The sequence below is a fragment of the Schistocerca serialis genome, chromosome 1 (assembly GCF_023864345.2).
Source record: "Schistocerca serialis cubense isolate TAMUIC-IGC-003099 chromosome 1, iqSchSeri2.2, whole genome shotgun sequence".
NCBI classification, from domain to species: domain Eukaryota; kingdom Metazoa; phylum Arthropoda; class Insecta; order Orthoptera; family Acrididae; genus Schistocerca; species Schistocerca serialis.
The window spans coordinates 846,941,056-846,966,315 of record NC_064638.1 but is presented as its reverse complement, the minus strand read 5'-3'; the positions used below and the strand labels follow the sequence as shown (position 1 = coordinate 846,966,315).

The following is a 25,260-nucleotide window of genomic DNA, read 5'->3' as shown; positions in this document are numbered from 1 at the left end:
GGTCACCGATGGTATCTGTTCTTTCGGACATGTTCGAAAGAACAGATACCATCTTCGTATATATTAATGTTATTTATTTTTCTCCGAGACAATCTTACCGGACGACGCCGTCATTTCTCCTACCATGCTGGAAGCTGCAAGATATCAGAGGAGACATTGTAAAGTGCTCTGGAATGTAACGAGAGCACGGTACTACTGTAGTTTAGCGGCGCCGCTTGCGAGCGTGGCGCTGAAGTGTAGTGTTGCGGTTTGCAGACCCGTGCCTGCGCGAGGGCGCGTGCGGGCCGAACGCGGAGTGCCGGTGCGTGGAGCACGCGACGGAGTGCCGGTGCCCGGCGGGCTTCGCGGGCAGCCCGGCGCCCCAGCAGGGCTGCGTGCGCCAGCCGGCCGCGTGCCACGCGCCCGGCGACTGCCCCGCGCCCGGCTACGCCTGCTCGCCCGCCGGCCTCTGCGTGTGGCCGTGCGACCGCGGCTGCGCGCTCGGCGAGCGCTGCGGCGAGCTGGGACACTGCGTGCGCGTCTGCCACGCCGCCAGCAACTGCCTGCCCGCCGAGATCTGCGACGAGGGCGTCTGCCGGCCCGGCTGCGCCACCGACCAGGACTGCTCGCTCGGACAAGTCTGCCTCCGCGGAAAGTGCAGGTGCGTACCTCCGGCGCTACTATCCGAGCCCTTGTTACTCGTACGACCTCTTCAATGTCTCAATCTCAATATGCTGCGTTCCCAGATACCACTGAATACTGCCGAAAGAGAGACTCCTCTCTAACTAAAGGAGGGTTCTTCCACCGTATTTACATCTATATTTATACTCTGAAAGCCACCCAACGGTGTGTGGCGGAGGGCACTTTACGTGCCACTGTCATTACCTCCCTTTCCGGTTCCAGTCTCGTATGGTTCGCGGGAAGAACGACTGCCGGAAAGCTCCGCGAGCGCTCGAAATGGATCAATGTAGTTTATTCACAAACAAGCGCAACTTCTAGACAAAAATTCACTATACTGAGTATTCACAAGCGATTGAAACCTCTCCATAACTGTCTATTCCCTGCGTCGTCTCCCGCTTTGAGAATTACTTTTTCTACCTCCTCGATTTTTCTGTTCTGCAGCATCTTCAGGTCCCAAGATACATGGAGCGATCAAAAAGTTTCAGTTTGAAGGCGTTGCTGCAGCTTATATCCAACGTTGTGTTGTCTCCGACGTGGGTACACAAGCTTCGACATTTAGGCAAGGGATAAGTGTGGCATTCCTATCTTTCCGACGTGCATGCGGTAAAAAGCGAAACGTGGACTATGGCGACGTTGTTGCCAAATGCAGAACCAACGTGCTGTTCTTCTTTTCTTGGCTGCCGGAGGACTCCATCGGAGAATGAAGAACGTGTATGGGGCAGCAAGTCATTTGTGGAATGGGGCGCCAAGAGTGCTGCTGCTTCACGATAACTCGCGTCCCGATATCGCAAATGTCGTAAAGCAGAAACCCAAATGGGAGACACTCGAGAACTCTCCCTATAGCCCTAATCTCTTACCATGCGTTTATCACACCTTTGGTCCCTTAGAAAAAGGCATCGAAGGGTTGATGATACCTGTCGGACTAGGATGAGCAGCAACTAATTACGAACTTCTCCAAGCAGTAGGACACGGTGTTTTACCAAACGGGTATCTTCAATCTGGTGCATCGGTGGGATGATTACCTCAATGCTCACGGCGATTCTGCCTGACTGGCGTACCGATTCTGGACTATACGGCCTTCGAACAGAAACTTTTTGATCGACCCTTGTAACTTTTTCCGGATCTCGTAGTATACGTCCCAGTAACATGTCTCCTCTCCCACACACTTTTCAATTTGTGCGTCCCTGTAAGAAATCTCTCCAGCGCCCATCTCCCTCGCCGCCTCTCCCACTGTTTCCCGCTCAGTGGCGTGCGCACTCGAAAGAGCACTCGGTGGCAGGTGCGGCGTGGGCTTCACGTCGGGCCCGGCCGGCGGCTGCGTGGACGTGGACGAGTGCGAGGACGCGCCGTGCCACCACAGCGCCGAGTGCGTTAACACGGCGGGCTCGTTCCGCTGCCAGTGCCCGGCCGGCAGCGTGGGCGACCCCTTCCTCGAGCCCGGCTGCCGCGCGCCCGGCTCCTGCGACGACAGCGCCGACTGCGCCGACAACCTGGCGTGCCAGGTCGGCCGCTGCTCCGACCCGTGCGCCGCCGCCCCCTGCGGGCCGTCCGCGCTCTGCAACGTGTTCGACCACGCCGCCGTCTGCAGCTGCCCGCCGGGGCACCTCGGCGACCCCACCGACTCTGACGTCGGCTGCTTCAAGGTCGAGTGCACCACCAGCGAGGACTGCGCCCGCGACAAGACCTGCGACCAGCGCAGCTACAAGTGTATCGGTGAGTTGCCGCACCTTCTGCACGCCTACCTTTCCCTCAGAATTATCTGATTTTCTTTTGTGCTGACTTGTATAATGAAACGGGTATCCTGTATTGGTTATTATATGGGGAAATATCTAAAAGAACTGCGTAACAGTTGAAATAACCTTTTGTAACTGGTTTCGGTCAGTTTTTGACCATCTTCATACCATAGTGGTAGGCGGTGGCGGTAAATGGAGCGGGGCTTGTAACTCCACGAATGTCAACACCCACTCCATTCACCGTCACCGCCTATCATCGAGGTATAAGAGTCTGACGATGGTCAAAAACTGACAGAAATTGGTTACCGGCCAAATAAACGTTTTTCTGGTCGACACAGTTTGTGTGGATTTTTAAAGTACTTCTTGCCATATCGCTATTCTCTACGAGAAATGTTGTCAAGAATTATTGATAACGTTTTCGGTTTATCTCCCCTGACTACCGGCCAATCTGCAGTCTTGTCTGACTTGACCTGCACCATTGCGTCGACTTTACTGTTTATTGTTGGCCGTTACTTTGCGTAGTTAAAAATTGTAGTACTGAGATCGGAATTTTTTAACTCGGAGATCTGAATGGGGGAACCACTTTACCACCGGAATACTTTACCTAGCAGTAAACCATCATGTCATTTTGGAAGAAATGTACTGATCACATGGCATTGTTGACCAGGAGTAGGTCGGCCAACTGGTATTTTCTATTGACGCCATTTAGGCGACTTGCGCGTCATTGATGATGATGATGATGATGATGATGATGATGGTGATGATGATGACAGCACGACACCTAGTCCCCGAGCAGAGAAAATCTCCTACATGACCGAGAATCGAACATGCAACCCCAGTGCCTAGAAGGCAGCAAAGCTTATCGCTTGACCATGAGCTGAGAACATTTCTGGAGAGGAATGCATCTACTGAGGATAGATAACATATTGGTTTCCTGTTACCTTCTAATTGCAGTATTACAGCCGTTAAATTTGTCCCCAACATCCGTGCAGGTAGCATCGCAATTACTGCACCAAACCCCTTCATTTCTGCAGCCTTTGACTACTAGCGATAACGTACCTTCCTCCAGTATAAAGATTCTCTGTACACCAATCCTAACAGAGAGGGCTACTCCTTCGAACTCCATGGTGATTGCCTGGCGCCATTGGCCCCATTGACTGGTGTAGTCTTCGCCGTTACTCTCGCCACAGCCCCTTGCAAGACACTACGAGTGAACGTTTTTTCAGGTGTTACCAATCATTTCACCTTAATCGCGGATGACGACAGCTTTTGGCATTGTAAGGGGAAAGTCTAGATGGCGGGGCTGTTATTGGCTACCGCAGAGTTATACAAAAACTTACCTGAGGACGTAAGATTAAAGTTGTCTGCAACATGTAAATTATACAAAACAAAGGCCTCCTTCTCCATTAGCAGCGCCTCAAAATCGATCAGTGGAGTAAATCTAGAAAAAAGCATAACTTCTAGAGAAATATTGCCTGTACCGAATATCAACAAAGGGACAGAATCTGCATTCCATCTGGGGATCGAGAGTGAACACCCACCTTTCGAGAGCTCCAGTATATTTGTTCTTGCAGGTCTTAGCGCCACCACTAGATATCTCGATTTCGTGACTACTTGATGTATTCCATAGATGGAACTGTCTCACAACACCGGCTTTCTAGAAGTTTCGTAGCTGCTACGTTACACTCGGTGGTATTTGCAATCAGATGAAACTAGTGGTCTTGCTCTCGTCGTGTCATAGATCCGTAACTGCATAAAAATGATATGTCTGAGATGTATTCATACCTAAGGAAGATGGTACGTATCGCTTGTACGTAGTGGGTGAATACGGAAATTCAACACCATTATGCATTCTAATTTCTGTTTACTGTATCATCATGTTTCCCCTCATTCCTACTTGCCATAACTGTTTACACTTGCTAGAGATCAACAATAATCATGTATTATTCTATCATTATCGAAGAAGTCCGCCCCCGGTAGCTGAGTGGTCAGCGCGACAGACTGTTTCCAGAATGAGATTTTCACTCTGCAGCGGAGTATGCGCTGATATGAAACTTCCTGGCAGATTAAAACTGTGTGCCGGACCGAGACTCGAACTCAGGACCTTTGCCTTTCCGGGCAAGTGCTCTACCAACTGAGCTACCCAAGCACGACTCACGCCCCGTCCTCACAGCTGTACTTCTGCCAGTACCTCGTCTCCTACCTTCCAAACTTCACAGAAGCTCTCCTGCGAACCTTGCAGAACTATCACTCCTGAAAGAAAGGATATTGCGGAGGTATGGCTTAGCCACAGCCTGGGGGATGTTTCCAGACTGAGATTTGACAGACTGTCAATCCTAAGGGCCCCGGTTCGATTCCCGGCTGGGTCGGAGATTTTCTCCGCTCAGGGACTGGGTGTTGTGTTGTCCTGAACATCATCATTTCATCCCCATCGACGCGCAAGTCGGCGAAGTGGCGTCAAAACGAAAGACTTGCACCAGGCGAGCGGTCTACCCGACGGGAGGCCCTCCTCACACGACATTCTTCCATTATCGAAGAATAAATTTGTTCCCATTTCTTCTTTTCGATGGTGGGACATGGTTATTTTTACTGAAAGTCAGCTACATTCTCTTATCGACACTTAACTGTCTGATTTGGAAGCAGTTCTGAAGTTGTAAAATTGTGGTTTTCTTTTCTTTGGGGCAGATCCGTGCGACCAAGTCAACTGCGGCAGAGGATCTTGCAAAGTTCAAAACCACGAAGCCACGTGTTCCTGCTTTGAGGGCTACACCCTGCTCAACGGAAAGTGCGCCGACGTCGACGAGTGCGCCTCGAGCCCGTGCCACAGCACAGCCGTGTAAGTAGTCCAGCTTCAGAGTGTGCGGTACGCAGTGTGGCAGAGTGAAAAGTGTGCTTGACGCGCGTGCCGGTGTGTGTGCCGCAGGTGCCGGAACGCGCCGGGCAGCTTCTCGTGCGAGTGCGCCGACGGGCTGGTGGGCGACCCGGTGCGCGGCGGCTGCCGCAAGCCCGGCGAGTGCCTCGGCGACGCCGACTGCCACAGCAGCGCCGCCTGCGTCGACAACCGCTGCCGCAGCCCGTGCGAGGCGGCCGCGCCCGTCTGCGGCGCCAACGCCGAGTGCCTCGTGCAGGACCACCTGCCGCTCTGCCGCTGCCCCCAGCAGACCAGGGGCGACCCCAAGGTACGCGTTTCGGTCGCTGCCTCACGTCCTCATCATCAAAAACAACCAACGATAACGTCGTGTTTTTAAGAATAACACTGTTTAAACCGCGTAATGTATTTTTTTATTTATTACATTATTGTCATGTTTCGACTACTGCCATCATTAGTTACAAAACTTACAATTTCTGAAACAAAGTTCGTTCCCAAGTTCTAACGACGACAGCACCTGAAACACGTCAAGTATGTAATAAATAAAAGATACAATACCAATCGTGACATTATTACTAGCAAAAGTTCATAACGATCGCAAACTCATCTAAGAATCTTACTGTATGTCTTTTATTGGCAATATAACATGGTTCACTAACCGCACAAGACCGTCAGTGATTTGTCAGAAGACGAAGCTGGAAGCTGACACTGATCTGACACAGCTGACATACCAAGTGTGCCTTATTCATAGAGGTGGACATATACATTCGAATTTTTTTGTTCTACAGACGAACACGTTTAGTGCGCTGGGTTCTTTCTAATGAAGCAGAACGTGCACAATGATTTTTAGAAAGCTATACAAATTTAAATACACTGGCTTGTTTTGCCAACCGTTTCTTTCCCTCAGAAAACGACGTTACTCATGTAACACCTATCACAGAACTTCACCTCCTTAATTAAACATATTGCGTATTATTTCATTTAAGTATAAGGTATATCTAGAATTATAATATGTGTGCATAAGTCTTTCTGCGTCAAATCTCAACAGAAAGGGTATTGTGGCTCATAAGAGTCAATCTAGTTTTAGTACTCCCTATCGCTTATGATGTTTAACAACAGTGAGGTGTACTATACATGCAGTGGCTCTTCAGTAATATATCAAACTCTTCTTCCTCACTTATACTCAAAATATGTAATACTAAAAGAAAGAGAAATGTCGTCATTTGACAGATAGTTTGTAACCTATCAAAAGATTCCAATAACATGCGACTGGTGATACATATTTCATAAACACGAAGTGCTTGATCATCGTAATATCTGGTTTGGCTGGACCCTTTACAGCCACACAAATATCTGTTTTGAATCTGCTTGTTTTATAACAACACTAGCCTTTTCCCCTTGGCTTTGTTCGCAAACGTATTCGGCACATATACTGCACACATCACCTCTTCCTCCCCCCCGTCTCTCGTCTCTCTGCTCCCTCATTTCCCCACCTCTATCGTGCATCTCATCTTCCCGGTACTCTCTGTCCATCTCCTTCTTCCACCTCTTTGTCCATCTCTTCTACTCCCTCTCTCCAACTATATCTTATACCCCTCCTTCTCTCCTAATCCCCTCCCCCTCTCTCTCTAACCACCTCCCCTTCCACCTCTCTCTGTCCATCCCTTCCTCTCTCCTCTCTCTATCTCCTCCAACCCCTGTCTATGTCGCCTCTTCCTCTACACTCGCTCTGTCCATCTCCTCCTGCTCCCACCCCCCCCTCTCTCTCTCTCTCTCTGCCCCTCGACATCCAACTCTCTGGCTATTTACTCCACCCAGTCCTCTACGTCCAACAGCTAGTCCACACTCTCTCTCTCCCTCCCATCTCTAACCATCTCATCGTTTCATCAGCTGTGCCTATCTTCAAGTGTAGCCCCTGGAAAACAGGTTGATAAGGCAGGCTGATACTACTACAACCCCGGCGGGGTCAGGGATTTTCTCTGCCTCGTGATGACTGGGTGTTGTGTGTTGTCCTTAGGTTAGTTAGGTTTAAGTAGTTCTAAGTTCTGGGGGACTGATGACCATAGATGTTACGTCCCATAGTGCTCAGAGCCATTTTTTTACTACTACAACACGACACACCTGTTGTGCAGGACACTCCACATGTCAAATGTAAAACTGTTTCCCCTGACATATAGGCTGCGTCGCAAAGTAAGTTGACAAGGAAGACGAATACCATTCCCACACAAAACACCTGGTGAGGTAGGAGGTTATAAACCACACACTGCTGATGCTCGTGAAGTTTGCTGTTTGTGTGCCAAATTTAGTTGAAATCTATACAGAGGTTAAGGTGGGGATGCCAGACATATATCACTACATACTTTGATTTTTTGCACATTTGATTTGTATGTTGTTTCCATCCTACGATCTTATTTTTTCGTGTACTTTAGGTCTATGAGGTAAAGGTAACTGTTGATCAGTAATTAGCCATTCCTTATAACAAATATCATACTAAAATAGTACCCCATATAAGAGTGCTTATGATGACCGAAAATCATACACAGAAATAAAATCAGCACAATTCAGATATTTAGAACTCGCACTTAAAGAATGGCATATGTGGTCCCGAATACAAGTCCACTAATGGTTGAGAGTACCGCTTCAATTGGCTTCGCTGTAACGGGTCTGTTTGAAGGACACTACCTGTGAAATGACAGAAGGGGAGTAGTAGAACGGGCAAAAATGGTTTGAGTTTACACTGCACTTGCAGCTACTGAAGCAGGAAGATGATACGTTGAGCCGCTTGTTGAAGCTGTTACACTAGGAGTATCTCGGCTTGCGCAGGTGGAGTGCGTGAAGCTGGAGTGCTCCGAGAACGCCGACTGCCCGGCGTCCCGCGCTTGTGTGGACTCTCGCTGCGTGGACCCCTGCTCGGTGGCGAGCGTGTGCGGCGCGCAGGCCGACTGCGTGGCCGACAACCACGCGGGCGTCTGCTCGTGCCGGCCCGGCACCACCGGCGACCCGCGCCTCGGTTGCGTCGACCTCCAGTACTGCGCCAGCGACGCCCAGTGCGCCGCCGGCGCCGCCTGCAACAACGGACTCTGCAAGTGTGAGTATCACGTCTGCCGAGCGCACTCTGCATTAGGTGATACTGGTATCCCTCATAACATTTCGGCAAATTCTGCGGGCTGCAGTTGGAGGTTTGTTCGCTGCCTGGACTCTTTACAGAGACTCTGCGAGCAACGCATTTCTCTACGAGGGGTGGTCATGAAGTTTTAACCGGAATCTCGAAAAAATATTTATTTATTTTTTTGTTTGCAAGTATATGCCTGCAGTCCTGCGACACAGTGAAACTAGCGCCCGTAACACCTTTGGGCGCCAATGGGTGCCATCGCTAGGAACATGTACCTACAAACAAAAGAAAATATTAATTAGCAATTTAATTTTTTGATCTGATAATTAAAACTCTATGTCCCTCGTAAAACGGTCGCACCGCAGCATCCGAAGAAGACTAGGTTCGGGTGTTAAAATGTTGTGCCATAAAATGGTTACAAAAATCCGGCTAAACAATTGGAAATGTCTTCTACTTTGCACTTTTTCCAAGACTAACATTACTATCGAAGTTCCTAATGCTGAAATAATTTTTGACCTTTTAGCGTTACTGAAATCTGTTGCGTTAAGAACGTAGGTATAGACAGACTGAAACTCATTATTTGAGTGACGACTAATTATCTCACTTTCAGACTAAAGGGATGCTGATTTTAGAGATTATTCACAAATCATGCATTACATCTTGGGTAGTTCCGTATTTACATATGTCTGCCAGTCGCGTAGGAAACGTATGCAGAAAACCACTGGTACTTGGAGAGACAAACTGAATAGGGAATTAGTTTTCTACTACTCTGCGCGACGTGCATTGCACATTTCATACGATGCAATGGAAAAAAGAAGAAAAAAAAATGTTCTTTCAAAATCGTTAGCATAAATCTTAGTGATAGCCCAGTGGAATTCAGTCTTATGAAACATTAGAGGAGAATAAAGTATCTCCTAATCCGATAATATAATTTCACCTAATCATTCGTAACAACGGAAATACATAAGCGTTTTTCGCTGTGCATATATAATATAGGTATACTCTTTAACATGAAACACTGACGAAACAAGAAGGACTACACCGTAGTTTTTCGGCACAAACACAGGTAGGGCAGCAAGGCGTGTCGTTACATTTTGATTTTGCCCATCTCTTACGTTTTATTGGTCGTAACAAAGCTCTCACGTAAAATTGTGTATCAACGATCGGTATGGGAATAGACAATCGCACGAATATCAGAATTAGTCAGATTGGAATTGCATTATCAACGTGAATGAGCTTCCGTTTGTCGTGTACATATATTTGTTGTTCCTGCGTGATTTTTCTCGAACCGAGGGGAAAGCTAGGCTGCTTTCTTATTTATATTTTGCTTCCATAAACAGTTAAAAGCCACAGACACAGCTAACAGAAGCTGAGAATATATGGGCTTTCTCAACAGTAATACTTGTATACTGAATCATTTCAGGACTTTATCGTTTATATGATTCCCGTACAATCAGCAACGACGTTCATTGTTCACAAGGCAATCTTCAGTGGTCGGCAGAGAATACTGACTGCCATTTTTTTCCCTTTGTTCCGCAGCACAATGTACTTCGGCCCGCGAATGCCTCACGGACCAGCTGTGTATACAAGGTGTGTGCCAGCCCACATGTAAGGCCAACTCCGACTGCCCGGAGAAACAACTGTGCCAGAACAGCATCTGCATACAAGAGGTGCGCTGCCGAGCTGACAGCGACTGCGCGGACAACGAGAAGTGTGTGGAGAACGCCCTTGGACAGGTAAGCAAGCTCCTGCCTTAGTGTTCCACTTCTGTATACGCCAGCGGCAGGCTGCAGACCACTTCCTCACTGTACAAAATGCTCTCATTCCGCTAATGCCACTCCCAGTTCTTACCGAACACGCACTTCAATCCCTTTAACGCAGAACACAGGACTGAATACGCCATTGTATATCAAGTAAACCACAAAAAGGTAAGTTAAATGAGCTTGCTTCCTGGGAAGCGCGCACATGTAACAACGTTCCGCAGTGGTATAATTAATGTTTTAAAAGAAAGAAAGGACGAGACACAGTTGTTCGTAATTGCACATCCTATCTCGCTATCGCAATTGGATTTTAGCGCTGAATAGACAGAGAGAGCAAGAACACTTTGACAAATTACAATAAATGGGAAATACTACCTTAAGGCATCCGAACTTTTCAGTTGGGCAGTTTCAAACAGTAAGTTACACATGTCGTCCCACACTAAGGTCATTGCGAAACAGTAGTGGCGCATTGTCAGAAGAAAGTACGTATTCTGTTTTTCCTGCAGAGTTCTACTGCGTTATGATTAAAAGGTGCATCATAGCGTGCGAGTGAAATAACGCGGCAACTGGAAAAGTACGGTATACCAAAGTTGAAGTATGCAGAACAGTACAATTCTTGCGCGCGAAACATTTCACTTGTACAGAGATTTACAGTAATATTTGGCGGTGTATGGACCAAGTGCAATGTCGCTTTTAGCTGTAGTGACATGGTGCCAACATTTTGACAAAGTCCGCATAGACGTGGATGATGCTGATCGGGAGCGAAGGTAGTCGACTTCGATCACAGACGGCAGTGTCCGAACAGTCGAGGAACCGATTCGCTACAATCGCTAATTCCCCAACGATGAGCTGGTCGCGAATGACCAAGAAGCGAATTCCTAGCGTCGAGGGATTGAACGATTGGTATAGTGTCATTTACCTCTGCTACTTCGTAGAGCTGCATTCAATACAAGTTACTTGTCCTGCCATAATAATGTATGGCTTACTCCTGAAGCCCCCTCGTATTTTATTTATTTTACTTCGTGCATACTTACAGCTTGTGACTAAATGTGTTCCTTCCCTACATCTCGCGTCGACAATTTCTCTTGTCCTGTCAGCAATCAAACATTGGTTCTAACAAAGGTTTTTAACTCTCTTGTCCCAACGACTCGCAGTTCTTCCGACCAGCCGATTTGTTTCACCATGCACAGAGTCATCAGTGCGCTATCCGCATTATCCACTTTCGTACACACTTTTTACTTGTTCTTTTTATTTATTCACCATATGCCGTCTAACGATAGTTCTCAGAATGGACAAATCCCTACCATAAAGCAGTGGCGTATAATCGTAGGAAATGCACAACGCAATTCTTTGATGTAACGAAGGGCGCCTTGGAATCTATGGGAGATCCATTTATCTGAAGACGGTACGCACGGGGAGTTGTGTTTGCCGCCACCGGAGCCGAGCAGGCCGGTCGAATGGGTGCCACGTTTCCCTGTTAATGCTGCTCTACGCATTTTTTCGGGCAATGTCATTCCAACGGTGAAACAAACTCACTGGTGTAACAGTGAAGTCCGCGAACGCAACAATGGCAAGAAGGAATTATTCGATTCCGCAATGAGTGTTTATTTACGATTAGTACGTGCGTACACAGTCCACTCGTATTGTCTGGAGATTATTTGAACAAAAGCTTCCAAGCGTTGGAGTCCGGAGTCGTAATGCAGTTCACAAAATAGTGAATCAGTTTCGTGAAACGGGACGCGTTCATGACAAGAAGTGTAAACGACAACGTACAATGCACGTAGAAGCTCATCTCGATGGCGTTGCATACCAATTTTCCCAAAAAGTCTCTTAGACGGCTTTTACAACAAACGCAAATTTCTTGCACCTCTGTACAAAGAGCCGCTAAATTAGTTAGGCTAAGGCCCTATAAAGTAACAGTAGTACAAGAACTTAAACCTGGTGATCCCGTGCACAAGTTAGGTTTTGCGAATGGGTTCTGAAACAAGTGCATAATGGTGATAAGGATCCTTACCTCATTCTGTTTTCAGAGGATGCTTGTTTCCATTTACACGGCGCTTTTAATTCCCAAAACTTTAGATGATGATGATGATGATGTTTGGTTTGCGGGGCGCTCAACTGCGCGGTTATCAGAGCCCGTACAAATTCCGAACCTTTGCTCAGCCCAATCTCGATGATGAAATGATGAGGACAATACAAACACCCAGTCATCTCGAGGCAGGTGAAAATCCCTGACCCCGCCGGGAATCGAACCCGGCAAAACTTTTGAGTTTGGAGCGTCGGTAGACCTATTCTGCTTCATTAGGAACCCCTTCACGATCAGAAAATAGGACTGTGGTGCGCAGTTAGTGGTGACAGAATAACAGGCTAATTTTTTTAATGAGACAATTAGCAGTGAAAGATATGCGCAAAACACTTCGTAACCTTGTTTTGTGAACTGAATGAAAGAGGACGAAGCTTCGCGCTTTTTCAACAGAATCCGGAGAGGGTTCATAGGGCCAGTGTTTCTTTGCACGACGTGTTTCATAACAGGGTCATCAGTAAGAATATCTAGCCCACTCGAAGTCCCGATTTAAACCCATGCTATTTCTGTTTTTGGGGAGCACTAAACGAAAAGGTGTACACAACAAATCTCTACACGTTACTGGAACTCAAGGATAATATCTACGAGTCAGTCAATTCAATTTCTCAAACAGCATTACATCGTGTGACGAATCATTTTTGAGTAGACGTCAGAAATGCGCGGAAAACAATAGCAGGCAGTTGCGACATCTCCTTCCATGACAGGAACGAGTATTTGCATGTATTTTAAATTTAGTATTTCGATAGTAGACAGGCGACACGGCATTTGATTCCGCGGGAAACGGAGCGCTCACTGCCCGCCGTCTACTGCGCCGTGTGTGCGGTCGTGAGATAAATAGAACACCCTGTATTTCTACATATCCTGTCCAGGACCACACAGAAGCCTACGCTTACCTGAAATGCCCAGAAAATTCCTGAAAAGTTTCCCCGTCAGAAGTGAGGAATGCTACACATAGGCGACACATCTGCACTTCCACGCGACATCGTTTCCGCCGCGCAGTAGGGAAGAAGGGCAAACGGACGCGTGGGTGTTGCAGGCGGAGTGCCGCGACGCGTGCGACGGCTCGGCGGCGTGCGGGCGCAACGCGCAGTGCGTGTCGCAGCGCCACCGGCCCGTGTGCTCGTGCCTGGCGGGCTTCCGCGGAGACCCGCTGGCCGGCTGCCGGCCCGAGGAGTGCCAGGCGGACGCCGACTGCCCGCCCGACCGCCGCTGCGACGACTACTCCTGCAGACCCGCCTGCGCGCCGCCCGCAGCCTCCTGCGGCTCCAACGCGCTCTGCTCCGCCGAGAACCACCGACCCGTGAGTACCTGCTGTATATATATATATATATATATATATATATATATATATATATATATATATATATATATATATATATATATATATCTCCCAATGAAGCTATCCCTACCGTAGGTGTAAATGTCCCCAATATGATTATTTCACTGTGCAAGATGTCTGCTTTCCCTCAGAAACGCTGCCTGGCTGTGAATATTGGACACTTATTCAGGTGTTGACAGTTGGGACGTAGGCGATGTCAGTTGACGCATAAAAGGACACTTCTTTCGACTTCATTTTACTGACACATGTGAGAATAAACTGAACCGCCAGCTGAACGAGTAGTGAGGGAGCAATCTTTAACAAATTATTCCAAAACACTGGTATTTATGTGTACCAGTAAATCTATCAATGGACCGATGACCGTCGCAGTCTGGTCCCTTTAATCCCACAAAATCTATCAATGTCATGTATAGTATTGGTTAAAAACAGTCTTGGTTGCAATTTTAGTTTTTTATTTTTCAACGACGCGTTTCGCCTTATTTAGGCATCTTCAGGTTATCTTTTCTAGATGGACGTGAGAGGCACCAAGATCTACATAACGCGTAAGCTTACTACCTCAGCCCCCATGTTACTCTGTTACTCGCTCCTGTGAACGGGAACACGTTATGCAGATCTTGGTGCCTCTGGCGTCCATCTAGAATAGATTACCTGAAGATGCCTAAATAAGGCGAAACGTGTCGTTGAAAAATAAAAAACTAAAATTGCAACCAAGATTGTTTTTAACCAATACTGTTAAGCACTGGTTTGCTGTATGCCACATATGGATTGGAAGAATTTCTAATGCCATTTATAATATGTTGTGGGGTAACCACCTGGTGTAGCGGATAATGCAGAGTGCTTCAATGTCTTTCCATCAAGCGCCTAGGAGTGATAGGTCGCTTCAAGGGGAACTGCTTTTGTTAGAGAGAAAATGTTCGCTGACATTTCCTGGTGACGTTAAGCGTCCTTTTGTACTGGTTAGGCCCCTGGGAGACTGCAGAGCTTAGGCATTCTGCGGCGTGCGTATGTCTTGCGTGTTGCCTATGATCCAGTTCTCTGCTCAGTTTCAGAGGGGGCAGGCCCAGCAAAATGAAAGTAAGTGATTTCGCATCTAAAATATCTTTCTCCTGTTAGAGACAATCATTCTTAAAGTTTCCTTATTGAGAATCCCTTTATCATATTACTGGGGTATGTAGTATAGGCCCTACAGCACCTTGCTGATTCGGAGAAATCATGTCGTCCCGGGGTCGGCGAATACTGAAGGACGTCTAGCGTCGCTAGAAAACTCCGGCATATATTTTGTCAAAAAAAATATTAAAATGTGTGTGAAATCTTATGGGACTTAACTGCTAAGGTCATCAGTCCCTAAGCTTACACACTACTTCACCAAAATTATCCTAACGACAAACACACACACACGCCCGCGGGAGGACTCGAACCTCCGCCGGGATTTATATTTTGTCTCTAACAAAAGTTGTTCCCAATGACGCCATTTACCATCCATAAACATTTGACGCAAAGATTTTACCATTAATGAGATGAAATGGAATGTAGTGTGGCTAGGGTCTCCCGCCGGTTAGACCGGTCACCTGGTGCAAGTCTTTTTAGTTGACGCCACATCGACGACAAGGGTGTCGATTAGGATGAAATGATGATGAATACAACACAATATCCACACCTCGAGTGGAGATCATCTCTGACCCAGCTAGGAATCGAACCTAGGCCCTTCGCACGGCATTCTACCAAGCTGACCACTCAGCTATGGAGGCGGAAACTAATGAGATGGCGACCCTAGTTCTCTAAATGCAAAATTGGAAATTGGAAATTTGTGGTAAGGTCTTATGGGACCAAACTGCTGAGATCATCGGTCCCTAAGCTTACGTACTACTTAATCTAACTTAAACTAACTAACGCTAAGGAGGGAGGACTTGAACTTCCGACGGGAGGAGCCGCACGAACTGTGACAAGGCACCTCAGACCGCGCGGCGTCTAACTGCAACCTTGGTAAAAACTTCGAAACACCCTTCATGTTCGGGTCGGCCGGGGTGGCCGAGCGGTTCTAGGTGCTATCCGGCATGGATATGTGTGATGTCCTTAGGTTAGTTAGTACTAAGTTCTAGGGGACTGATGACCTCAGAAGTTAGGTCCCATAGGGCTCAGAGCCATTTGAACCATTTTGAACCCTTTGTGTTCAAATAGAATATTATGCCAAGTAAAAGAATTTTTTGTTCTATCCCTAATAATGTGAATAACACTGAAACACGAACATGTAAAAACCAAAAACGATATGTGAAATGTACATTAAGGCTTCCTCATGCATGGCTGGCTAAAATACGTCTTACATCCAGCCAAGTACTGTTTGACCTGTAACTATTTCCGGAAGCTTATGGTGCTCACATCACTGCGCTAGAAGGTGCTCGCATTTGAGTGGAGCGCCGTTCTAATCCGGCATAGACAAATATGTACCCAAATCTTTGTCGCCAGCAATCGCACCGAAAACGCAGCCTCATTCTACGGAGTCACAGTCATAGGACCAAATGACGGTAGGTGACACAAACGCTTTAGAGAGCACTAGTAGTAATAGTGTCAGCACGCCATCACGGACACGGTTCAACACAGCACTGGCGGCGTGCGGTTGCAGGTGTGCCACTGCCAGCCGGGCTTCACGGGCGACGCGTCGCGCGGCTGCGAGCCGGTGGACGCGTGCGCGAGCTCGCCCTGCGGGCCGGGCGCGCTGTGCGAGAACGCGCGCGGCTCGTTCCGCTGCTCGTGCCCGCCGGGCACGGTGGGCGACGCCGCCCGCGAGGGCTGCCGCGCGCCCGTCGAGTGCCAGGTCGACGACGACTGCCCCGCCGCCACGCAGTGCTCCACCATCACCGGAGTGCCCAAGTGCAGAGGTCAGCACCAGCTCCCACACTGCTCACCTTCCAGCTGCTCTTACTACCTCTCGTGTCTCCACTCATAATTCGTCTGCACTTACTCGCACTTTTCAAACTGTAAGCAACTATATTTCTTGCAGCGCTCGTTTTGCACGAAACTCTCGAAATGAACGATTCTCTTCACATTACTACTTTTCAAATCTATTTACCAACTTAAAGTCGTTGCTAGCAACTCACGGAACGTCCAAAAAATGGGTGATTTCCCTTTCTATTTCGCATCAATGGAACGAATGCAATATCAATAAAGGAGACGTGCTATTACAGTTAATAAATTTTATCTGTCTTATTCTCCATACTTCTTCTTATCAATTCAATTGTATATGTGAGACTTTCTTGGAATGATTGAGAGTATGTTTTCGGATTTCGAGCCGAACTGGCGCTTCTGTCTCTGTGTACAATATTCCGACGACTGACCAGATTGAATTGTTAATATACTGTGAGTGGCAGTCTTCTGTGTACTTGCTGCCTACACTTCCCTACAGGATGTTGGAGTCGTACTGAGCTAGAAGGCGCAGTGCTTATGGCACAGCACTCGCATCTGGGTGGAGCCCAATTCTAATGCGTCCATATAAAAATACATTTTCGTGACTTCTCTACATCGATTAACTCGAGTCTTGCATGGTTCTGTTGTAGAGTATATGAAGTATTTCATCCCCATTTTGTCCAGTGAGTGCGTCACATCAAAGTTCGGATGAAGGCAAGGGCATACCACCTCCAACAGCACAATGCAAATTGAAGGACTATGGAGTTCAAACCAACCTTTCCGTTGTGTACAATTTTACTAACTTTAATTTACATCTTGGCCGATTCGGGCTTTCTCGCCTCCCGTGCCGTCATTTCCTGAATCACACACCCCGTGAGTGGCTCCCATTCCGATGCTTGGAATATCCGGCGAGGCCTTGCTGAATTGAATTCCAGTCTGAAACCTGGTTGACACTCGCCCCCATTTACAGGGTTTTCGAAACCGTTGTTTCGAGAGATTTATTTAATGACGCTGTCGCAGAAACTTGGACCTTGCACTACAATATTTTTGTCGATATATTCATGCTCTTGATTATATTCTAGGCACTTCTCAGTGAAGGCTGCATCGGTCGAGTAGCACATATTATCGTCTGTTCTAGTGTTCATCTGTCTTCTTTAACTTCTCCACCTTGTCTTATTTATATGTAGGAGGCCCAGCAGTTTCTGCTCTTCGTGTGACAATGATTTCTGTACGCCGTATTTCAATTCAATGTTTAACATTGAGACAGAAGTGCAGCAATCGACATGTCGCTAATCTTTCACATATTTCATGTGATAATGAGACGAATGTCGTAAGATTTTTAAATTTTTGTATTGCCTAAATCCATTTATGAATAGTTAGGAAGGAGATTTCTGTGAGTTTTGTGTCTGTGTCATCAAGTGATTTTCTTGTTATCGTCATTGAGTCATCACCCAATCGCATTTACTGGACATGTTACTTCTGTATATTTTCCCTTTCCGTAGTTGAGTATGCACAGTACGTAATGAAAAGTGTACATTATTTGGTTTTAATTTTGCTTCTTTGAATTGAGCGATTCTGATTTTTATGTGTGGCCTTACCAGTATTTAAATTTCGTGTTGTTGTTGTTGTTGTTGTGGTCTTCAATCCTAAGACTGGTTTGATGCAGCTCTCCATGCTACCCTATTCTTTGCAAGCTTCTTCATCTCCCAGTACCTAGTGCAGCCTACATCCGTCTGAATGTGCTTAGTGTATTCATCTCTTGGTCTCCTTCTACGATTTTTACCCTCCACGCTGCCCTCCAGTACTAAATTGGTGATCCCTTGATGCCTCAGAACATGTCCTACCAACCGATCCCTTCTTCTAGTCAAGTTGTGCCACAAACTCCTCTTCTCCCCAATCCTATTCAGTACCTCCTCATTAGTTAGGTGATCTACCCATCTAACCTTCAGCTTTCTTCTGTAGCACCACATTTCGAAAGCTTCTATCCTCTTCTTGTCCAAACTATTTATCGTCCATGTTTCACTTCCATACATGGCTACACTCTATACAAATACTTTCAGAAACGACTTGCTGACACTTAAATCGATACTCGATGTCAACAAATTTATCTTCTTCAGAAACGCTTTCCTTGCCATTGCCAGTCTACATTTTATATCCTCTCTACTTCGACCACCATCTGTTATTTTGCTCCCGAAATAGCAAAACTCCTTTACTACTTTAAGTGTCTCATTTCCTAATCTAATTCCCTCAGCATCACCCGATTTAATTCGACTACATTCCATTATCCTCGTTTTGGTTTTCTTGATGTTCATTTTATACCCTCCTTTCAAGACAGGGTCCATTCCATTCAACTGCTCTTCCAAGTCCTTTGCTGTCTCTGTGTATTTTAGTGAAATTGATCTCATATAACGTACGTAAAACTGCTTGACTCCCAATTTATCAGTATCATTTGTAAAGTGTCCTTCTACTTCGTTCGCCTCACGTCTCTCTCTCTCTCTCTCTCTCTCTCTCTCTCTCTCTCTCTCTGTCTAACTCCCTACTTTCACTATAGTGGAAAGTGGAAAAATATTTTGTGTGTGTTTATAGCATCAGTTATTGAGTTACAGCCACTTTCAAATCACGCACTAAATATGCTAATTTCCTTCTCCTTTTGATTAAAACTTGTTCAACGCTGGAGTCATATCCTCAAACGCTTTTTTCCTTTTTGGTCTTCAGTGGCCACAGTGTAGCGTGAATATGATATCTTAGCCACTCTCAATAGTTATAATGCCATTGGACGAAACGAGTTGAACAGCCCCCTGTTAACCCCTCCTGAACGCCGAGTGGCCTGGTGTTGCAGACGTGTGCGAGAGCACGCTGTGCGGCCAGAACGCGGAGTGCGTGGCCTCCGGGCACGCGGCGTCGTGCCGCTGCCGCGACGGCTACGAGGGCGACGCCAACGACCAGCGCGTCGGCTGCCGGCCGCGGCCGCTGCCCTGCCAGAGCAGCGCCCAGTGCCCCGCCAGCACCTACTGCTACGGACACATCTGCAAGCGTCAGTACCACACACACACTGCCCTCTCTCAATTTGCGCTTGTCTAGATTTCATTTCCAAAGCTTCCACAGATGCAAATGCCATACTTTATTGATGCCTTAACTATTTAGTTTAGAATCGGGACTAACAAGATATCGAAAGCGAATGCTTTCCATCAAAGGTAATCTTCCTGCAAGTGATACTTCCACTAATAGCACGTTATTTGGCACATATGGTAAAATAAAACGCTGTGCTTCAGAAAACGGTCGATTCTAGAACTGTAGTGCAACACTGGCCAAAGTAGAAAATGAAAATGTCACTTTTTTCGTCTATTTGTGGTATAGGAATCGAAACACTGTAGCTGTACGTAAACTGTATATTATATTACAACATATATATACAAGTCATTTCTATCATTAAATAGTACATCAAGATTTTAAACATGGCTGAAACGGCAGCTGTTGAAATTCTTCATGATAAATGATGACAGCCAAAACAGTTGCAGGATAAAGATTTATTCAAATTCTTGACCAAGGTTTCGGTATATATAAATATACCTTCATCAGAAGTAAAATATCTAAAATTACACCCTGCAATGGAAATTAATAAAACAATTGTGCCAAAGGCGTCGTCAGTAGTTAAGACATCATCTTCATTTATACAACATGATTGTGGACACAGGGTCGATGCGAACACAGTTTAGCATCAGTACTTCGCCTGTACTGATGCTAAACTGTGTTCGCATCGACCCTGTGTCCACAATCATGTTGTATAAATGGAGATGATGTCTTAACTACTGACTTTGGCACAATTGTTTTATTAATTTCCATTGCAGGATGTAATTTTAGATCTTTTACTTCTGATGAAGGTATATTTATGCATACCGAAACCTTGGTCAAGAATTTTAATAAATCTTTATCCTGCAACTGTTTTGGCTGTCATCATTTATCGTGAAGTATAATAGTATATTTTCGACGAGGATTTGTAACCTCACTTCGAGTATCACTTATTTGTATGAAATAGTATGTAAGATGGGAAAGTGTGACACTTCTGCGTTTAATGTTTCAAAATGACGCGAAAAAATGCAGTTGCGTCACTAATGACCCCAAGAAAGAACTGTTAACTATTCAGAGTGAATGTGGAGGCTCTGAAGTAGTGTCTAGTAACTTTAGAAGTGATATATAGATTGGAAAGGTTTAAAAATGATGACTTGCAAAACCTACTTAACCGCTAACCAACACATCAAAAATGGCAACATATAGTATTAGTCAATTAATTTTGCTAACAAGGAAGTAAAGTTACAGGAAACAAGAAAGGAACATTCACAACTGTTGAAGAAGACTTTCTTCTACGAAACAATTTATTGGTATCAAGTACTGACGCTGAGTTGAAAGAGAAATGTGCGTCTACACCACAGTATGAACAGAAGTATGAACAGAAGTTAATTGTGGACAGTGAGAAAAAAAGAGAACAGGAAAATGGAACCATTTGTGGTGCTACAAACAGATATTCAAATTGACGTTGACAGAACATTATTTTATCCATAATGATTTGAAAACACCGCAACTGTTTACGTAAATGTCAGATGTAAACAAACCTGTCTGCCATCTTGTCTTTAGTTAAGCTCCTGTTCAGCGTGCTCCATTTAACTGATGCAGACCCTGTACTGTAATACCTCAAAACAACCTTTCCTCAACAAATTTGGAGAAGGGATTTCGCTGGCGTCCGATGATGGGCTCAGGTCCGAAACTATTTGCGGCGAAATAAAACATTCGTCAAAAAGTGTGGGTTGTTGCAGTTATTTCCTTCAGACGGATGAAAAGCCTTCGAAGGCATATGTGAGAAGACACAAGTGTGTCAAATCTTTTCCTTCGTGAGGCACAGATTAACAGGGCACAAAGATAATGCATCCAATAATATTTCACTTAGTAGCAATAGACTTATTGGAAGACAAAAATTTACTGGAAAATGGAAATATCACTGTCGATGATGTTGCTGTGGCTTTTATGCGCAATGGGAGAGTGTAGCACATTAGCTGACGGCATCTAAACAGTCGAAAGAATAACGAGAAAAATACATCATTTGGGGGTCGTAAAACTGGATATTTCATAGAGCCAAGGACATTTGCAAAATATCTGTGATCATCGATCCCAATTACGGATTAGATTGAGTATTTCATACGGTTCTAGATAATGACAAGCAAGTCCAGTTACGTCTGTGGTGAAACATGCTGACAGACGAAATCCTTCAAACGTAAACACTTGTCACCAGGAACAGTGCACTCACGTTGATTTTTTCCGGTTGCAGCACTGTGCCAGTCGGACGGCGAGTGCAACCTAACGGAGAACTGCGTGAACGGCCAGTGCGTGAACCCATGCGAAGCTCGGGGTGCGTGCGGCATGAACGCCGAGTGCCGCGTGCTCAACCACGGCAAGCAGTGCAGCTGCCCGCCGGGCTTCACTGGAAACCAGGCCGTCGAGTGCGTCAGGAGTAAGTATCTCACACGTAGACACCAAGAAAGATGAAAGCGCACGTGGACAAGTTTCTACATCCTTCCTTCGTCTCTTACAGTACCTGTATCGTGCGAATCGAACAAGGACTGCTCTGAAGGCAACACGTGTAGAGACAGCATGTGCCTACCAGTGTGCAGCGCCGACACCGACTGCGCCCTCAATGAGAAGTGCCTCAAGGGCAACTGCATGCGTAAGTGTTTTTAAATAAAAATACATTTTCGAGTAAGCGCGAAGCCTGCAAAAGACTAACGGGAGCTGTTCTCGTCTGCAGTGACGTGCCGCGTCCACAACGACTGCTTCTTGGGCCACATCTGCCTGAACAACATGTGCATATTCGGCTGCAAGTCTGACGAGGACTGCTCGGCCAGCGAGCAGTGTATGGGCGGCCGCTGCGTCGATCCGTGCGCCTCCAAGCCTTGCGGACCCAACGCCATCTGCTCCACGTCCAACCAGCGGGCCGTGTGCTCGTGCCCGCAGGGGCTTGTGCCCAGCCCAACAGCACAGGTACGTCCCGATACGATACTCTGTCCAGAGTTGTTAGCACCTACATCTCAAGATTCAGACGCCAGGAATTCTCTCACGCCGTCATTGCACATGGAGACTAGCAACCAGCACGAGTCCGGTAACATAACCTAAGTTCATTTAAAACGTATCTGAAACGTCCTCTGCTTACTCTGGCTGCAGATGTGCGAAGGTTAATTGTAACGAAATGTATTCTTTACGACAAAGATACTTTTATCATTTGAGAACTTAGTTATTTACCACAATTATAGCAATATTTAACAAATATAAGGTTCTATAATACAACTGTGCGTAACTGCAGATAGGCAACCTAATTACTAGAATCGCAAAGCGGGCTGCATTCGCGCCTTCCTTCCGGGACGCATCGTGCCAACGACTTACACCCACGAACTGCCGCTTGCATTATCACAAACTGAGCACATACTGAGCACTTGTAGTGTGAATTAAAAACTTGGGTAGATTCTCTGTCCATAGATATGTGTCTGTTATCAGTACGTCTTGTAGTTTTTGCTCAATCGTTTCTGAAGCTCTGGAAGTGCGTATGAATAATCCTGTATGTCCTACTGCCCCCCCCCCCCCCCCTGACCCATTGGGAAACGAAACGGCGAGAAATATTCTTTTCATATTGTTACTTCTTACTTAAATAAAAATATCTCAATGTTTTTGAAATAAAATTGCTGGCAAAGCGTTAAATCTATATTCGATATTAACAAATTTCTCCTCTTCAGAAGCGCTTTTATTGTCATTGCCAGTCTCCATTTTATATCTTCTCTACTTTGGCCATAATCAGTTATTTTGCTGCCCAAATAAGAAAACTCATCTCCTATTTTAAGTGTCTCGTTTTCTAATCTAACTCCCTCAGTATCACCTGATTTAATTCTACTACATCCCATTATCCTCGTTGTGCTTTTGTTTATGTTCATTTTGTATCCTACTTTCAAGACACTGTCCATTCCGTTCAGCTACTCTTCTAAGTCCTTTGCTGTCATCGGCGAAACCCCGAGGTTTTTAATTTTTAATTCCGACTCCAAATTTTTCTTTCATTTCCTTTATTGCTGTCTCACTGTACAGATTAAATAACATCGGGGATACGCTACTCCCCTGTCCCATTCCCTTCTCAACCACTGCTTCCCTTTCCTGCCCCTCGACTCGTATAACTGCAATTTTGTTTTCTGTATAAGTTGTAAACAGTCTTTCGCTACCCGTATTTTACCCTCCATACCCTCAGGATTTGAAAGAGAGTATTCCAGTCAAAATTGTCAAAAGCTTTGTCTAAGTCTACAAATGCTATAAAAGTAGGTTTGTCTTTCCTTAACCTGTCTTCTATGAGAAGTTGTAAGGTCAATAGCCGGCCGGTGTGGCCGAGCGGTTCTAGGCGCTACAGTCTGGAACCGCGCTACCGCTCCGGTCGCAGGTTCGAATCCTGCCGCGGGCATGGATGCGTGTGATGTCCTTAGGTTAGTTAGGTTTAAGTAGTTCTAAGTTCTAGGGGACTGATGACCTCAGAAGTTAAGCCCCATAGTGCTCAGAGCTATTTGTAAGATCAATATTTTTCTTCGGTTTCCTTTACTGCTCGCTCAATGTACAGATTGAATAACATTGGGGATAGGCTCATAACCAGTTATAACACCACAGAGATTATAAGACACTTAATAATCAATCACTGTAGTTGTCCACGTAACACAGATACAGGCGTGACACACTGTGATGACGAAAGACTCTACCCGAATGCTTTCGTATGTCCCCCAAACGCGCAGGAAATTGGTCACGGTAATTTGTTAAGAGCGATTGAGCGGGCAGGCTGCTATCAGCCGAGGAAAATTTCTCCGGTGTTACGGCTGGAAACGAGTGTGTCGGCGTCGGCAGGTGGCGTGCGTGCGCGCGCCCGCGGCGCCGTGCCTGGAGAGCCGCGGCTGTGCGCCCGGGCTGACGTGCCTGTCGGGTGCCTGCCGGCCGCTGTGCGCCGCGGACGGCGGTTGCCTGGGCAACGAGCGCTGCGACGCCCGCGCCGGCGTCTGCCGGCCCGCCTGCAGCCGCGACGACGCCTGCCGCCGCGGCGAGGTCTGCGAGGGGCTCGTCTGCGTCGCCGGCTGCCGCTCCGACTCCGGCTGCCCCTCCAGCGCCGCCTGCGTCAACGGACAGTGCCAAGGTGAGAGGGCGAGCCGGCCAAATCTCTAACGGGAGAGTCCATGTCTCCGCAACCTCTAAATCACCGTCTCCTCCTCTCTGTACAGACCTGTGCGCGTCGCCGACGGCTTGCGGTACAAACGCAGTGTGCTCCATGTCGAACCACGGCAAGCACTGTGAGTGTCCGGAGCCTCTCGTGGGAGACCCGAACGTGAGCTGCCGCCAGCCCACCACCACGTGCCAGACGGAAGCAGACTGTTCCGACGGGCAGACATGCTACGTCGGTATATGCCACACCACCTGCAGAAAGTGAGTGTCTCTCAGCGAGCTATCTCTGTAGATGCTAATGCCGTGGTTACACTAATAAGTGGTTACACCATTAAGCTTCTGCTTACAACCGTTCTTTTTCTTTCCATTTTCGCAGTGACTTGTCCTGCCTATCTGATGAACGGTGTGTCGGAGGGCTGTGTAAAACAGTGTGCAACAGTGACGCTGCTTGCGGGGCCGGACAGATCTGTGAAAACCGACTGTGCGTCGTGGGCTGCCGAAGTGACAACGTTTGTTCCGATAATCAGGCGTGCGTCGACAACAAGTGTATCAGTAAGTCGCCTGGTTTTGTCATACTTGT

The 25,260-nt window shown here is 46.7% G+C and overlaps 1 protein-coding gene across 1 annotated transcript in view; it reads left to right on the top strand.

Moving 5' to 3' along the window:
* The window catches only part of LOC126439847 (uncharacterized), a 604,845-nt gene that overhangs the window by 250,220 nt on the left and 329,365 nt on the right, over nt 1–25,260 (top strand). The window contains 15 exon segments of the mRNA XM_050090598.1: nt 256–640; nt 1,940–2,373; nt 5,079–5,229; nt 5,317–5,572; nt 8,086–8,350; nt 9,914–10,110; nt 13,254–13,517; nt 16,177–16,432; nt 19,297–19,491; nt 21,778–21,960; nt 22,042–22,173; nt 22,255–22,487; nt 24,372–24,654; nt 24,740–24,941; nt 25,057–25,232. Of these exon segments, the coding sequence (XP_049946555.1) occupies nt 256–640; nt 1,940–2,373; nt 5,079–5,229; nt 5,317–5,572; nt 8,086–8,350; nt 9,914–10,110; nt 13,254–13,517; nt 16,177–16,432; nt 19,297–19,491; nt 21,778–21,960; nt 22,042–22,173; nt 22,255–22,487; nt 24,372–24,654; nt 24,740–24,941; nt 25,057–25,232 (3,612 nt within the window).